General features: G+C 42.5%; 1 protein-coding gene across 1 annotated transcript in view; it reads left to right on the top strand.

Moving 5' to 3' along the window:
- Positions 1-16,481, top strand: part of LOC138582817 (myosin-4-like) — a 41,806-nt gene extending 25,325 nt beyond the window's left edge. The window contains exons 22-40 of the mRNA XM_069654482.1: positions 673-915; positions 1,608-1,784; positions 1,898-2,043; positions 3,629-3,719; positions 4,895-5,284; positions 5,387-5,513; positions 5,602-5,720; positions 6,186-6,382; positions 7,798-7,981; positions 8,594-8,759; positions 9,227-9,351; positions 9,500-9,808; positions 9,901-10,104; positions 11,128-11,253; positions 13,337-13,507; positions 14,770-14,874; positions 14,981-15,076; positions 15,695-15,826; positions 16,348-16,481. Of these exons, the coding sequence (XP_069510583.1) occupies positions 673-915; positions 1,608-1,784; positions 1,898-2,043; positions 3,629-3,719; positions 4,895-5,284; positions 5,387-5,513; positions 5,602-5,720; positions 6,186-6,382; positions 7,798-7,981; positions 8,594-8,759; positions 9,227-9,351; positions 9,500-9,808; positions 9,901-10,104; positions 11,128-11,253; positions 13,337-13,507; positions 14,770-14,874; positions 14,981-15,076; positions 15,695-15,826; positions 16,348-16,362 (3,123 nt within the window). The 3' untranslated portion in view covers positions 16,363-16,481. The remainder of the gene's footprint in view (positions 1-672; positions 916-1,607; positions 1,785-1,897; positions 2,044-3,628; positions 3,720-4,894; positions 5,285-5,386; positions 5,514-5,601; positions 5,721-6,185; positions 6,383-7,797; positions 7,982-8,593; positions 8,760-9,226; positions 9,352-9,499; positions 9,809-9,900; positions 10,105-11,127; positions 11,254-13,336; positions 13,508-14,769; positions 14,875-14,980; positions 15,077-15,694; positions 15,827-16,347) is intronic.
- The last annotated feature ends 1,128 nt before the right edge of the window (positions 16,482-17,609 follow it).

Here is a 17,609-nt window from a genome sequence, read left to right as displayed (position 1 = left end):
AAAGGCAATACAAAAAGTAAAGATTGTTCTATGAAAAGTGAAATAACTGAATTGAACCCATTTGTTCAAATTTACATTGAAATAGGGGAGAAGATCATCGTTTCACGGTTGCGACACCATGGCCCACTTAAACATAACATATATAGTTTAATTGTTAGCAGGCACCGTCAAACAAGCAGCTGTTAGGGGCGTGGTAGAACAATGGGCAACACAAAGAAGTGATGAAAACAGCTGGCATCACAGGATGAAACAGCATTTTGGGTCATGGTGTATTAGGGAGAGCCAGGGGGATGGGGATGATGAGGGAGCTGGGCTGGGGGATTAGGGTGCAAGGTGTGGGAGTAGGAAGAGGCCAACCCTGTGCAACAAAAAGAAGGCCTGCAATGGAGAGACACATGATAGGAAGGTCCACATCTCTAATTTAATTTAACTGTGACCTGAATGCAATGCTTATTTCTCAATAACATGGCACATTACCTGCTGCAGATTCCCTTAAATGAGGAGGAAACGATCACTTACAAATATTGAAGTATAATGTATAGGACTCCAATTACACTGTCTTATCTTTATGTTATTAAATGACATATAACTAACGTTATTTAGTCACATTCGAAAACCATGAATGGTCTATATTACATTTGTGCTTGTGTAATTTTATTTAAAATCTCATAGGAAACAGAAAATCTGTCGGATGCTGAGGAAAGATGTGAGCAGCTCATCAAAAGCAAGATTGGCCTGGAGGCTAAAATTAAGGAAATTACCGAAAGGCTGGAGGATGAAGAAGAATCCAACGCTGAGCTGACCGCCAAGAAGAGGAAACTCGAGGACGAGTGCTCCGAGCTCAAGAAGGACATCGACGACCTCGAGCTGACACTGGCCAAAGTGGAAAAGGAGAAGCATGCCACTGAGAACAAGGTAACATATATGTTTTTATTTGACTTAGGAAACACCCAAAAAAGATTTTGATCAAATTATTAGGCCATTCTTTGCCGATTGACGAAAAGCACACAATGAGAGGTGCCTTCTTGCTTATTGTGGGCTTACTTAGAATGTGCATACTTAGGCGCAGGTGCCACAAGTGTTACCAAGATAAGCAAACTCAATGTTTACAAAGAAGTTGAAAACTTTAGTTTCGACCCATTCAGCATTTTGAAAAATAGTGTGTAAATGCGAACTATTAAAACTAAGAAAACATGGAGGAAGTTGCCTGTGAATAAGGAGCGAAATGCACAAAATGTTGAGCTTTGTTGATTAGAACAATCAGACCTGAAATGCAAATCAAGGCTATGGTACCTGTTGGCTCAACACTGTGGTCTTTCTGTAAGTCAAATTAACTAAGTTCACATGTTTTTGTTCAGGTTAAAGTCTCATCTTTAAGAGTGAACATAATTGCTAGAACATTTTTGGGAGTTCTTATTTTCTGCTTAAATATGACCCCAACCAACATTGAAAACTCCACACCAAATATTTGCTGGTTCAAAACAAACAGCACTTTTCTGGAACATTTTTATGAGATGTCCTTGTGACAGGCCAGTGCTGAAATGCCGCTGGGATTCTGAATGATGTATGCACTTAAGATAAGATGAATTATTCATTTGCAATCACAGGTTAAGAATCTTACTGAAGAAATGGCCATCTTGGATGAAAATATAGCTAAGCTCTCCAAGGAGAAGAAGGCTCTCCAAGAAGCTCATCAGCAGACCTTGGATGACCTTCAAGCGGAAGAAGACAAAGTCAACACTCTAACCAAAGCAAAAACTAAACTGGAGCAGCAAGTGGATGATGTAAGTCAACTCCCATAGAGAAAACTACATCTGTTCAATGACAGATAACAATATCTCTCACTGTTGCCTGGCATAATAACAATGATGAGTTCCTCCGTTCTCCCTTACTGTAGCTTGAAGGTTCCCTGGAACAAGAGAAGAAGCTTCGCATGGACTTGGAAAGAGCTAAGAGGAAGCTTGAAGGTGACCTCAAATTGGCCCAGGAATCTCTTATGGACATGGAAAATGACAAGCAACAGCTCGATGAAAAGAATAAAAAGTAAGTGTATTAAAGGTTGCAAACAGGAATGAGAATTTCATCAAGAAACAGATTGGAATGACAAGTGATGTGTGACCTTTAGTAATTGAGGGCCATTGCCAAACATGCAGTCAGTAGCCAGTGGTAGCCAGTAGTGAACGTGCAGTAAACACGCAGTAACTGAAATTGCAGGTTGGCTTCACTCGGCCTGCACTACCAGTGATCTTGATTAGAGAACCCTGCATGGAGAGATAACTAGTACATGTATAGGGATAGTATGGGTGGGGCAACATATTTTCGTCAAACTCCTTCAGGATTGTGTACTTTGCAAAACTACATAATCATTGCATAGTGCAATAGTGTTCAATTAATCTCCACAAAGCAAGGAATGTATCAATTGTACGTACCATAGCTCCATTATATTTCAGGTAGATACAGACTTTCACGTATCCATTGCTATTCTCCTCTTTAGTGGTAATTCAGTGGCATAGCTTTCCGGGATAGAGAGTAGCTCATTTAGTGGTAACTAAACATTGCTGGCGTCATCGCCAAGAGCATTCGTTCATGTGGTAGATTTCAACTCAATCACTTCATCCCAACAAAGCCCAGCTATGGTATAGTGAATTGGTCACATGGTTTGCAACTTCTTATTAAAAACGGATTATCGACACAAGCTAAAACAGTATTTTGGACAACCACTAAGTTAATAATTCTACTTGCTTCAAAAAAGAGGGACAACTGCAACATTTCAACTCACATATCACTTTTAGGGTGATCTGTGAAAACTGTTTCTTGGCCACAAAACATATACATGTTGAGGAAAGATGAAATGACATCATTGTGCTCATCAGAGTTTTAAGGTGCATAGTACAGGAAACGTGTGTAAGTGTGCACGAGAAACCCGACGCGTGATGCAGTAAAACAGAACTTGTCAGAAAACGTTTAGAGTCTGATGGGACTCAGCCACCAAATACGTTATTTGTAGCGGACAGAACAGTAGATGGTAAATAGATATTGCCCTGATCTGAGGAAGGCACTAGGAGTGTGCCGAAACACGTGTTATCAAAAAAAAGGGCTATTAATAAACCTACTCTCACTATGACCAAGAGTCCAAGTTTTTGAAATACAATTGTGGCGCAGTAAAGAGATGTGTGCAGCCCTCGATATTTCTTTCACAATCGGAGTGGGGGAACTCTTTGTCTCCGTTTCTGCTGCACACACCATTGCGACACCACCAGATTTGGTGTACATAATTGAAGTCGCGGAGGTCAAAGAGTGATTTGCCCCAAAAAGTTCCCTATAAAAATTATAAGTTAATAATTCTACTTGCTTCAAAAAAGAGGGACAACTGCAACATTTCAACTCACATATCACTTTTAGGGTGATCTGTGAAAACTGTTTCTTGGCCACAAAACATATACATGTTGAGGAAAGATGAAATGACATCATTGTGCTCATCAGAGTTTTAAGGTGCATAGTACAGGAAACGTGTGTAAGTGTGCACAACACTGCAGTTAATTAACCAGTTTTTGTTCCACCAGGATTATGAATGGTGATAGACAAATCTTGCTCATGTGAATGTGCTTAACTTGTTTCATTTGATCAGGAAGGAGTTTGAAATCAGTCAATTCCAAAGTAGGATTGAGGATGAGCAGATCCTTGGTGTGCAACTGCAGAAGAAGATCAAGGAGCTGCAGGTATGTTTTAATATTTCTGATTTCTGATTCTGATTTCTGAGAACAGGAAGAGCATAGTGTCTCCCACAGATTCAGATTGAAAAGCTTGGAATTAGGATGCAGTGAGTAACTGCACAGAATAGACTGCACTGTTATGCCATCCTGCCAACTTTGCGGGACTCTGGCTGTGTCCCATCACTCGACTGCACTAGTACGGGGTGACCATTTCCATAAGCACCTCTTTGAGTTGACGATTGCATTCTAAGCGAAGCCAGGATGTATACTGGAAGTGGTCACAAAGAGGAGAAGCCTGTTGGCATACAACATCTCCTAAACTTGTTTGGCATTTGCCAAGGACTTTAAGAAGTTCACCTCCTCCCATCACAAACTGCTAATATAATAAACACCAGTCACTGGTGGGTGAAGGGCGGCACACATATTCAGCCATATTGAATTTGAAGCATAAAAGGCACATTCCTTGTGTTGCCCCCGCTGTAATAGTAACAGAATGAAAGTTGACAGACATCTTGGCACCACGAAATATGCCTTATTAGTCAAAGGTCTGAACACAAGCCACAACTGTCCTCATTATTGTGGTGCCCACCCTCACGGCATTGTGCTTGGTTTAGCAACCATGGGTGGCCTGCTGATAACAACACTCCTGAGCAACAGTCTGACTTTAAAGCTCTCACGTATGAGACTGGTTACAATGCAGCTGGAATGACCAACTGTACCTACCTGGTTCATGTGCCCTGACACTCACGGGTTTCAGAAACACACAAATGTAATTCATAAAATAAATAAATAATAATATCTTATTTTCAAGTGAAAGAAGGACATCCTTGGTGTTTTATTCGGTGGTCTATTGATTGTGAAGAAAGAATCATTGGTCATATCGTGTTAGCATGTTTCCTTTTTTCTGTCTTTGTACTAGTTAGAGAAATTGAAGTGGTAGTAATCTAGAGCCATTACCTTATTGGAAAGTATTCTATAGCAGGTGTCTGGCATATACAGAAGATATTGTCTCAATGCATTAATTAAAAACATTTTACATGCATGTCGTAGGTGATAGACACACGGACCAAACAGTGGTTTGCAAACATTCTTTAGACTAAAAGACCGTCCACATTACCCAAAATATTCCATACTTTTTGGCCGTCATATCATTGAGGCATTTGTACTTCTCCTATTTTCAGGCTCGCATTGAAGAACTTGAAGAGGAAATAGAGGCGGAACGGGCGGGCCGTGCCAAAACTGAGAAGCAGAGGTCAGATCTCTCCAGGGAGCTTGAAGAGATCAGCGAGAGGCTGGAGGAGGCCGGCGGGGCCACCTCAGCTCAGATTGAGATGAACAAGAAGCGAGATGCGGAATACCAGAAAATGCGCCGTGACCTGGAAGAGTCCACACTGCAGCATGAAGCTACAGCCGCTGCTCTACGCAAGAAGCACGCGGACAGTGCCGCAGAACTTGCGGAGCAAATCGACAACCTGCAGCGAGTCAAACAGAAGCTGGAGAAGGAGAAGAGTGAGCTGAAGATGGAGATCGATGACCTCGCCAGTAACATGGAGTCTGTCTCCAAAACCAAGGCAGGTTTATTTGACTTTTGTTGTGTATTTATTGCCGTTGCCTAAGTTATTTTGCAAAACTGACAAATCAATAATGTATATATAATTTCCTTTTTCAAAAAGGCTAACCTGGAAAAAACATGCAGAGCCCTAGAGGACCAATTTAGTGAAGTGAAGTCAAAAGATGAAGAACACCAACGACAAATCATTGACCTGAATACACATAGGGCTCGCCTGGCAACAGAGAATGGTAAAACATGCATACTATTCAGGACTTTTCTATAAGAATGATAATGCAAAGACAACTTTGTTCATTTTCTAAACATCTCTACCTTTAGGTGAATTTTCTAGGCAGTTAGATGAAAAGGAGTCTTTGATTTCACAGCTAAGCAGGGCCAAGCAAGCCTTCACCCAGCAGCTGGAGGAGCTGAAGAGACATCTGGAGGAAGAGACAAAGGTAGATGATGTCACCCTCAAGCAACATTCCTACATAGATTTCAATGTTATTTCAAGATATCCCACTATTTAAGCAAATTATAAAACACAGCTTACTTGTCTCAGTGACATTCTCCAAGTTATTATTACAAGAGGTAGTTACTAATGGAACCCTTAACTCCCTGTTTAAGAAAAGGTTCTATCACAAGTAAAGTGTAGGTCTGCAGGCAAAGAGCTTTATGCAAGAATGGACATTTGGGGTGAATTATAACACTAATTGAACATATTTCATGGATGATACGTTATTGGGTCTGATGATAAATAGAGCTCATTGTGTTACATTAACACAAGTGTATTAATATGCATTTGGATGAATTATGTCAAACATTAAGTTCAATAGATTTGCTGAGGCTCTGCTCTATTTGGTGTGAGAAACCCTAACGCCACTCTATTTTGTTCCAACTTGTGCTGTTGTCCCTCCCTGCAGGCTAAGAATGCTCTCGCGCATGGTCTGCAATCTTCCCGCCATGACCGCGACTTGCTCCGGGAACAATATGAAGAGGAGCAGGAGGCCAAGGCGGAGCTGCAGCGGGCATTGTCCAAAGCCAATGGTGAAGTTGCCCAATGGAGGACCAAGTATGAGACCGATGCCATCCAGCGCACAGAGGAGCTGGAAGAGGCCAAGTATGTTTTTAAAGACTCTTTACAATGTTCATAGGTTGCTTTTGAGTGATTGTGTTTGAGAGTAGTGTATGGGTTCTTTGCAACATACCCATAATACATTCAATAAAAACATTGTTTGTGGTGGTCTTTCAAGCATCACTGCCTCTGCAATAAAGATAGGGCTTTTACCTAGTGTTCATATTTATAATTATAATTGGTTATTTATAACGCGCGTTATACCCAGAGGTTTCTAAGCGCGGACCCGGGGTTTGAACTTGTGCTGCTCCGTGTTGTCTTGCTTCCAAGGTGAGCACGTTGCCCCATACTATCCTTTCTATCTTAACTGACAGATGTGTTATGGCGATATATCCTAATTACTCTCACATGCATAATAGAATCATCAACAGTGTTGGAATGTATATATAGACTTAATATGTTTTGTGAATTTATGTACTGCAAACCAGACACCCAGGGGTGTTGGAGTGCTGAACAAGAATGGTTTGGTCAACCCTGAGCAGGGGTGAAGTGTGAGGACAGTTCTAAACATTAGTGTAACGGTCATTGCCAAATGGCAGTTACCGATGCAGATGTTTTAAAGGACCGACATTCCACAGAGAATCTGGCAGCTCACCTGCCTGCTACTAAAAAATTAAAGATGGGTCGCCAGCACATTAGACGAGCTGCAAGTGACCTAAACTATAGTCTTTTTCAGTTAATAATAATACTGCGCGGCTCGCAGTCAGCGAGCAGCACTCCCGAACAAGCATATATGCCCAAAACCAGAATCACCTAAAATGTGCTGAATCGAAGAACATTAACCAGTGACTAATTCTATTCCTAGCATGGGCTGCAGGGTAGTATACATTTGGAAAGTACAATTCTTAGGGAGGGCCCCTGTGATTTCTAATTTCAGCATGGGGAACTCTTCCCTGGATTTGCTTATATGCTCTCTGATTTCAGTGTAGGTTGGCCTGCATTAGAAATAGAAAAAATACTGTTTCTAGCACAGGTGCTGCACAGGCTCCCAAATCCTACGGCTAGTGGGTGGTGTTACTCCGAAGCCCGCATTGACCTGCACCCATCTCTCTGTTGGGGATAGCTTGCATGGAGACACTGATAATATTCATGGGCCACTTTTTAAGGCGTTTCCCCAGACCTTGTGTGGAGCAGTAAGGAGAAACCTAGCAGTCTAGTGCAACGATTGAGGGAAGAAGACATTCTGACTTGGTGGCTTTGAAAAAGGAGGAGTTTTAGCCACTCTTCCAAATTACTAGACAGACTACTGATGGGGACAACAACATATTTCATACAAAACAGAAAAGAAGTTTTATTGACAACCACAATTCTCCATTATTTTCTTTCTTATTTGACCCACAGCTTGCTGCACCGTTTTTAAATGTCCTGTGCTAAAAAAGCAAATGTTTATTCTCCTTCAGGAAAAAGCTTGCCCAACGACTACAGGAGGCCGAGGAACAGATCGAGGCTGTTAATTCCAAGTGTGCTTCTTTGGAAAAGACAAAACAGAGACTCAATGGTGAAGTTGAAGACCTCATGATTGACGTGGAGAGGTCGAACTCAGCCTGTGCAGCCCTGGACAAGAAGCAGAAGAACTTTGACAAGGTATCGCCAAGGGCAACATAGTTAGCTCTTGGGGTAATATCTACAGAAAATGACTTGAAAAGAGCCTTCCTTCAGATCCCTTGCATTGCATGCTGGTGGCTTCTGAGCTAGTCATCCATTTCAATAAAAGCTTTCCCTATATACAGAAGTCTTAGGAAACACATATGCCACACTTGGAACTAGGAAACACGCCCAATCCAATGTTCAGTAATATGTATTAGACCATGATTTCTTGTAATGTTTAATGGAATACCTTATTGAAAATTGGAACAGACACAAAACAGGGAGATGAACTCGAGCAATGCTTAGAGTCTAGTGAACACCCTACATGTATCCAAAATTGAGCTTTACATATCTTTTCAGACAATGGACTGATTCTGTGGTTGAAGTGATTATAAAGCACTTACAATAGTTAACAACGAGGTAGACATTCTCATGTAAAGATAAAATGCCTTAGAATGTACTTTGTGAAGGATTCCAGAGTATCACGGTATCAATAGAATTGAAAGAGTAATTTCACAAATATTGTATAAGTTCATTAAACGCTATCAATAGGAGTGTATTGTCCAAAAGCCCGAATTTCCATAATGTTTGCTTTCCCTGACTCCATAGATCCTGGCAGAATGGAAGCAAAAGCACGATGAAGCTCAGGCAGAACTTGAATCAGCCCTGAAAGAGTCACGATCACTGAGTACCGAGGTCTTCAAAATAAAGAACGCATATGAGGAGTCATTGGAACATCTTGAGACCCTCAAGAGAGAAAACAAAAACCTTCAACGTGAGTTGCAGTTTCAGCGGTGTGGGGACTTGTTGGCTTTGACGGTTCAGGGGAGCCACGGGTAGATCCAAAACCATCTTAGAAGAAAATAAGCAGAGGCTAATAACTTTCTCAGATCCTTCTCCGGCTATGAATCACTGAGAAAAAATACTACTCATTAAATTGGGCTGTATTTTTCCCTTTACTTTCATAATGTTTTGTGCAGTACTAAATCCAATCTATATAAATAATTTGATGTATTTTCCTGATTTGGGCTTCATTCGATTTTTATTTTGGGTAGGTGCGTGCAAGCACTTGACAACTCACAAAATTGAAATAGCATGTTTCTAACTTTTGTTGTGCTGAAGCTTCCATTTTAGATGTGCTTGGCACTATAGAGCTGCCTATATGTACATATTGTCCTCATTTATGAAACACAAACCCAATTAGGTTCTACAGTAATTTAACAAAATGTATTCCAATTGCAGAGGAGATTTCTGACCTCACCGAACAAATTTCTGAAAGTGGAAAGAGCATTCATGAATTGGAAAAAGCCAAGAAACAACTTGAGCAAGAAAAGAATGATCTTCACTCTGCATTGGAAGAGGCTGAGGCAAGTATAAGACGAACTCACTCCTTGTGCAAATCATTAGAAATGATCACATAACAAATGTGTTATTGTAAATGATAGCGCTTCAATTCCAACTTGCAAACAAACAAAGCAATGTTGCCATATAAACCAATCATATTAAAATCTACAGGCCTCACTGGAACATGAAGAGGCAAAGATCCTCCGCATTCAACTGGAGCTGACCCAAGTGAAAGGTGAGATTGATAGAAAGATTGCTGAGAAGGACGAGGAGATCGACCAAATAAAGAGGACCAGCCAGAGGGCTCTAGAATCCATGCAGAGCACGCTGGATTCTGAGATCCGGAGCAGGAATGATGCCCTCAGGTTGAAGAAGAAGATGGAGGGAGACCTGAATGAGATGGAAATCCAGCTGGGACACGCCAACCGCCAAGCAGCCGAGGCACAGAAACAGCTCAGGAATGTGCAAGGACAGCTCAAGGTAATGCATCATTACAGACATATTTGCTATTGATGTTTGCTCTAGAGAGTGTGATATTACACATTATAGTCTTTCTTTGCTTTCTCATAAAGGATGCCCAGCTGCACCTGGATGATGCTCTCAGAAGCAATGAAGATCTGAAGGAACAGGTGGCCATGGTTGAGCGCAGAAGTAACCTGATGGCAGCAGAAATTGAGGAGATGAGAGCGGCCCTGGAACAGACTGAGCGCGGCCGCAAAGTGGCTGAACAGGAACTTCTCGATGTTTCTGAGCGTGTGCAACTGCTACACTCTCAGGTACACCTCGTCTGCCCAGGGCTTTCCATTCTCCTTTCTCGTTTGCCCTTCATTTTTCATCCGCTGGACATTATCTGGATATAGTCTCTGGCGCATCTTACTCAGCTTCCTTTCAAACATAATCTGTTTGCCAGATCTTCTGGCACCACCATCTTTATTTCTTGATGTGCTCCCGCCTCGTGGCACTGGCTTAAAGAGCATCTTCATTTGTTTTCTCTGTACAGAGGTTCCTCATGATAGTCATTATTGAACTGTAGAATGAATGCATTGTTTTCCAGACCCATTTGTGAATAAAGGCTGTTGCATGACAAACCTTCCCGAATGACAGAATGTCTACATTCTGAATGACAGAGAGCTGAGAACTAGGGTTTGGGTATGTTTGACCTTTTGCAAATTGTCCTCAGCAATTTGACCTAAAAACATTTTACCTTTTTACCAATTTGACCTCCATTGTAAAGATGTGGGGGACACCCCTCCAACCCATTTTTGACGTACGAGCGGGGAACACCCCCGCAACCCATGCACCTCATGTTCAGGTAAGTAGGAATTCACCTAGTTGACCTAAAACAAAAAGGTCTGTTTGGATCGGATGCAAAAAAGGTCAATTTGAACCACTCAGAAAAGGTCAATTTGGTCAAAATGTCAAATGTTTTAAGTCAAATAGGCTAATACCGAGAACTCGTGCACAAAGATTTCATTACAATACGTCTTCTAAATTTACAATTACAGTACCATCCGCAGTACACTATTATCCCGGGTTTTTAACTTTGTTATCCAGCAATCTATCTTCTGGAATGCTACTATTAATATCCATATCACCTGCCATTTAAAAGAACATTTAAATAAGCAGTGTGCCGGATAAATAAGCTTCACTGGTACTATTCTACTATGTCGTGATTCAGCACCGTACTGAAAGGCAACCGAATGCAATGCATGAAACCAAAGAGATGCTTAGGAAAAATCTTGAAAAAAATATACATGCACAAAATGAATGATTAAATATGATGACATTATTATTCACAGAACACCAGCCTCATCAACACAAAGAAGAAGATGGAGGCGGACATCTCTCAGCTTCAGAGTGAAGTGGAAGAAGCCGTCCAGGAGGCGAGAAATGCAGAAGAAAAAGCCAAAAAATCAATCACTGATGTAAGTTGTGTTTATTTGCCAAAAAACACTTTCATTTTGATGATGTAAGGCCCTTTTACGATTTTAAAGCCAAGACTTGCTCTTGAACTTTTCTTGGAGTATGCAGTCAGAGGCCATCCTAGGGATGTGCATCTGCAGTGTCTATTGTGACATCAGCTGTGTCCACATGTGTTAATATCGGGGGACGCATGATATGATATGATATGGCATTCATAACGCGCCTGTATACAAGTGTTTCTATCAATTAAAACAGTGTTTGATTGGCAGATACGTTGGATATGGAACCTATTGCTTTTTTATCAGTCAATTTGAATTAAATGGTGTGTAGATTTATTCGAGCTAAAGCATTGGAAAGTGTGCATTGTTAGGGTGTGTCCATGGTGCTTCCTGGAATGAAACACTGGCACACCGAGATGTTCACCAACTCCAATGCTGGGTCATAAAGACAGAGAACATCGTCTCAGAATGGTCAGAAAAGGCGCCTGCCAAGTGAGTGTGTGTTTACCTAAATGGATGGGTTAACCAACAGCAGGCAATGCTAAGAAGCCACTGCATATAGGGGGAGAAGGAAGAGCGGAGCTGACATATAACACACCCAGAAAGAGACCATTCCCAACTAGAATCAGAGCCAGAAGTGCATGATCAAATGCAGCAAGGAAGTAGAGAAACAGTGTAACGCGCATGGACAGGGTTATGGACATTGCTACCTAAGAGAAAGAGTAGGAACAGCGAGCGTAGGATTCTAAACAACACGGAAGCTCCTATTGTGCATAGACCTTCACACGATTGGAGCTGTGAAAGGGATCTCTCTCACTCCTTGCCCCCAACCACCCACTCTTTCCCATTCTCGCTCTCCGGGGACACCACAGCAAACATGCCCCCTCCCACCAAACGCCCTCCCTCTGCCCCCAGTGCTAATCGCTTATCATCAAGGGGATACCACTGCCACTTCACTCCTCCCACCCTCCCAAGCCTCTCCGTCACCCTTTTCACTCCCCAGTCTCTTCGTCGCCTCATTGGCCCGCCTCACACCAATTACCGCTTCTCGGCCACTTCCTTTCACTTTCTGGATTGCGAAATCGAAATTTCACACCAGTTATGTGCACCAAAATCAATTTCACAAACCAGGAAGTACACCCTTGTCTGATAAACAGGCAGGGTACATATGCCCACTATTAGCAGATGTTATTGCCCTCCTCTGAGCCAATCCGAATCTTCAGATGCTCAATAAATAAGAGTGCAGTCAATAACTACTAGTGTTGACTCCATTCGTAACTGTTTTCTTTAAAAGGAAACAGAAACAACAATGCGATTTCCAGGCAAAGAAGTTTATCAACAAGCATATTCCTCTCTCGGAGGACCATTTGCTCCACTGAAACACACCAACGATAATGCTGAACCATGGGATAATGCTTTCCCTTATCGAGAAACTGTTTGTTTTACTTGACACCTAATGCATGCTCATGGTAAACCCACTCCAGTTTAGCCAAGTTTGCATTTAAACCTTGTTAGTTAAATACAAAAAAATAAAAATAATAAAAGCATATTTAATGTACTGACTCTCTATTTACTTTAATCACTATTAAAGTAAAATGTTTATTCACCATCAAAACCCTGAAACTTGTATTGCTATTGCCACTAATCGCTAATTGCCCTTTGTACCTCGGGACAGGTCGTCAAGACTTAGGATAATGACTCTCCCCAACTTATGACTAGGACATCAATAAACCTCATCAGCAAATGAACGCTTTTGTTGCTCATCTAAGCGGAAGTGAGCACGCAAATTGTCTTATTTGTTTAATTAATAATGCCTCTGCCAAAATGAGTTGCGATATATATGAACATGTATTCCACTAGGAGTGCCTGCTGCTATGTCACAAGCTATACACTAATGATGCTCGCTTTGTCTTACATTTGTATTTTACTGCTTTCTTTCCACTGTTTCAAAAATTCTCTAAATAAAGAATTAAAAAACCTGCCATTATTCAATGGTGCAATAATATCAGAGATGCTTTTACCTTTGTCAATGCAGTTTGGGAAAGTGTTTCAGTGGAAGTTACAAATTATGTATTTCGTTCACTAGGCGGCCATGATGGCGGAGGAGCTGAAGAAGGAGCAGGACACAAGTTCCCATCTTGAGAGGATGAAGAAGAACCTGGATCAGACGGTGAAGGACCTACAGCACCGCCTGGACGAGGCTGAACAGCTGGCGCTGAAGGGCGGCAAGAAACAGCTCCAGAAACTAGAGTCCAGGGTATGAATCACATTAGAAGCGCTTTTGGATTAATGATCACTATCTTAAATGCTCTCAGTTGAAACCTATAGTCCTAAAGTTACTGTGAGGAATGATGGAGCAGCAATTTGTTCTGGCTTTTTGCTTTGACACAACTGAACTGCAACTGAGCTCCATAACCCGGTGGGGCCAAACACTCATGCATATGTGGGCACGTACATGGACTGTGCCGACTTCTGCCCACAGCTTTCTGTGGTGACCAGCAGTAGGAAGTGCCAGGGCAGGTAATGTCACAGTCAAAGTTGGTTGCACTATTGATACATCTCAAGAAGGCGGTGTTTCCTTGGTTTTGGCAGTCGTTCCTGTACCGCCAATGCTGAAGTACCTCTCGCTTTAGGTTAACCAGTTTTTAAACAGTCACTTATTGTAAAGGCAAACACACTTGCAGTGATGCCATTGTGGCGTCCGCTTGCCAACTGAGCTACACTGAACACCTGTTAAGTGGAACTCATTAGATGTGTTAGTACCAGAGCTGGACTTGGATCTCCAACATTCTAGCCATGACATTACTAGGTTGCTATACAATTCTAATTCTCTGAGAATAGCCAATCAACATAGAAACAGTGCATGCAAAGGACTACACAATAAAACATAAAAACGCATCTAGGAAAGGTAAAGTGTGTGTTCTTGTATACTTTGAAAAAGCTGTTTACTGTTGTCTCTGTTTCCCTTGAACAAAGCTTAATCACCTTATTCCACACAAAGGAGCGCCCATTGGAGCACACGTCCAATTCACAGTTTACTGCATGGGTCTGCAACCTGTGGCTTTCCTAATGTGTTGGACTATGATTTCCATGAATCCTCTCTATTGGCTATGCTGGCTACGGGTGATGTGAGTTCTAGCCCAAGAAATATGCAGAACCAACTTTACAGACCCCTGTTCTACTGCATCCCTATCCCAACAGTCTCAATTGTTCCTATGTGGAAGAAAACTATTCAAGTAGATGCAGACACTGCACCTTGATGAGCCATAACAGCTACTTCACCATCCAAAAATATGTTCTACCCTGAAGAAGTGACAAGGCTTTCTGAAGAACATGCCCTGTTTCCTGTAGTGTGGCCGGCCTTGCTCCTTGTTAAATCTTATATCACCGGCTGCTCCTCTTCTCCTACTGGAACCAGTGCCTCATTCCTAAAAGGGCCTCTGAGTGTGGTGAAACACAGTTCATGGTGTTCTTCTGCAGGAACTAGACTGTTTCTTATGAAAGTACGCTCTCTTGCAGGTGCATGAACTAGAGAACGAGCTTGAGGCAGAGCAGCGGCGTGGAGCAGAAGCTATTAAGGGGATGCGGAAGTACGAGCGACGACTCAAGGAGGTCACCTACCAGGTAATCAGAGAGCCCTGTAGACAGATCACTATGGTCTTCACAAGGCTATTAGAACGTCTTGCTGCTCGGCCAAACACGTGTTCATCAACTTCTCTATCATTGGCAGTCTGAGGAGGACAAGAAGAACGTGATGCGGCTCCAGGACTTGGTGGACAAGTTGCAGCTGAAGGTGAAGGCCTACAAGAGACAATCGGAAGAGGCCGTAAGTGAAGAATTCAAGCATTATGTTTTTTTTTACAAGGAGTAGTACTGCCATGAACCGTCCCTTCACCAATGTGGTTGTTCACAGGCCACATTTAGAAGCAGGGTGGAACTACACTAATTCTACAAAACAGTCATGTAAGATCTATGCGTGGCAGGTTCACTTGGGTAATAGAGTGGCCTGCTTATTCTCTGTAGCATGTCTTGAGAATAAAATTAGGGACATAGCTTCTTTCACCTATTGATGATTAGAGTGTGCTCTTCAGTAAGGATGCAAGGGGAGAAAGGGTTGATATAATGGAGGGCCACAAGATTTTGTATCATTTAGTTAAATGCACTGCCAGGTACGGAACAGTGATCAGTGATCAGTCCAGTGTCACAAGACACATTTATATTCAATGATATTAATGAGCAAGAGAGTTAACACGTGTTTCATCACGGTCAACATACTCGTTGCTTGCAGCCCTTCTAGACGTCACATATGTACTCACAATAATGCATTGCCCGTTCCCATGCTTCTTCACATTATCTTCTACATTTAGCATAATAGGTTGATGCCTACGTTGATGTTGTGCTCATGAATTGCTAATGTTGTGATGCAATGTTCTCTCTGTTTCAGGAGGAACAGGCCAACACCCACCTGTCTCGATTCCGAAAGACTCAGCATGAGCTGGAGGAGGCTTCTGAGCGCGCGGACATCGCCGAGTCGCAGGTCAACAAACTGCGAGTGAAGAGCCGAGACATTGGCAAGGTGAGAGAGACCGTGATATCCCTATCATAGGATGAGAGAGGAGGGCAGCCACCCACCCTGTCCTAGTGGAAGACGCAGCTATTGTGTGCCTTTCTCTCATTCATTCTCTTAATAATTTCATTGAGTGGTGAGTTTACCCCCCACACCCTCCGTAACGGGCCTGCGCTATCCTAATTTTAGACACACACATTTGTTGAATTGCACATAATTGGGAGGAACATAAATGATTGTGGCGGCTGATTCATGTTCTCTCTCATAATGCCAAGATGGGGTGGCGGGGCAGTGGCAGGTGTCTGCCCATTCACCCTTCAAAAGATGGCTGCCCGGGTAGACTCGGAGAGAGGGCCAGCTGCTCTTTTCCCAGGTGGCGGCTCCAGCACGTGCCCAGCTTGGAATCCTATGCCATGCTTGCAATTCAGCAAACAGTTCTGAGTGATTTCTTACATATGTGCTATTAAATGTAAGTTAACGTGAAAGAAGTGCACCCAAGGTAATCAATGTCACGTTTGATTTTCTTGCAGAAGGTGGAAGAATGAGGAGTGGAGGCGGAATGCTGAAGAGGTTCATAGAATATGATCGGCTTTGGGATTCAATGTATATTGTACATAATGTACCATACAGAGCGGTCTAGTTGACAATAAATGTTATGCAGACACCTGTTTCTGATCAATACTTGATGTGTATGCATTGTCTTGTGGACCCAGAAGCGGGTGTAATCCTAAATCTATGCTTAGGATTCAAGATTCAAGATTCCCCACTGAGGATTTGGACGTGCTGACGCATAGCTCCCTGATCGACTTTTAGTTGCTATTTCCCCATCACCATAACACACATTCTCCACTCAAATTCACCAACAAGCTACTCAGGCCCAGATCCTTTCTACGCATTGCTACCTATTCAAATCCCTTATTCCCCATCCTCACAATGATCTGGATTTGTCAATGGTCACGCTCTTTCCTTAACCATATAGTATGCCACACTCTGCATATAGATAAAGTAAAGGCAAGGGATGCAGCAAGCTTTCTCTGCATCGCCTTAATGCAGTGGTCTTCAAACTGTGTTATGCCAACACCCCCTTGAACATTTGTTTTGTGGCCCCTGACCATTGAGGTTGCTGTATGAGAGATGGACATCACCTTGCAATAGATCACCTTTACCCATGGCCACAGGGGGGTAGCTATGAGCAGCGAGTGTGCCAGGTGGCCAAGTGCCTGCACTCTCATAGATGCCTCTCAACATGGAGTCTGTACTGAGAGTGAAACGGAGATGGTCCCATGAGTTCAATATCAAGCAATTGTTCTGTTGCACTACCAAAACGAGGAAGAGTTGAGACGTTTGCTTTTGTGGGAGGAGGGCTGCGGCAGAAGCCTGCTTTGACACACTTATATCCAGAAGTGTTGAGAGTGAGCACACATGTCCTTACCATTCAACTTCAGAGTGTTAGCGACCAAGGATGGGATTTACCCTGTGAAGCAGAGCCGCTGGCTCCCTTGAGCACTTATGTCTCTCTTACTGTAAATTCCTTGTTGCTGCCTCACTGTGTAATACTCCCTTCTTTCTTGCCCATCTTCCTTAACCAGTTTCCCTCATTTTAATTCTATCTCTGCTGTTCCCTCTTTTCCTTCTTCACTGCACCCTTTCGGCCTCCCTTCTTCCTCATCGGTCCTGGCTGCCACCTTCAGCCATTCTCCCATTCTTTTATCTTCCCACTTGCACTCTCTCTCTTTCCTCCCATTGCCTCAAATTATATCCTTTATCTCTCTTTGTTAGACTCTTTCATCAC

Source organism: Ambystoma mexicanum, chromosome 3q (assembly GCF_040938575.1).
Source record: "Ambystoma mexicanum isolate Mex_15411 chromosome 3q, UKY_AmexF1_1, whole genome shotgun sequence".
Classification (NCBI taxonomy): Eukaryota; Metazoa; Chordata; class Amphibia; order Caudata; family Ambystomatidae; genus Ambystoma; species Ambystoma mexicanum.
This window is presented reverse-complemented; position numbering and strand designations above follow the sequence as displayed.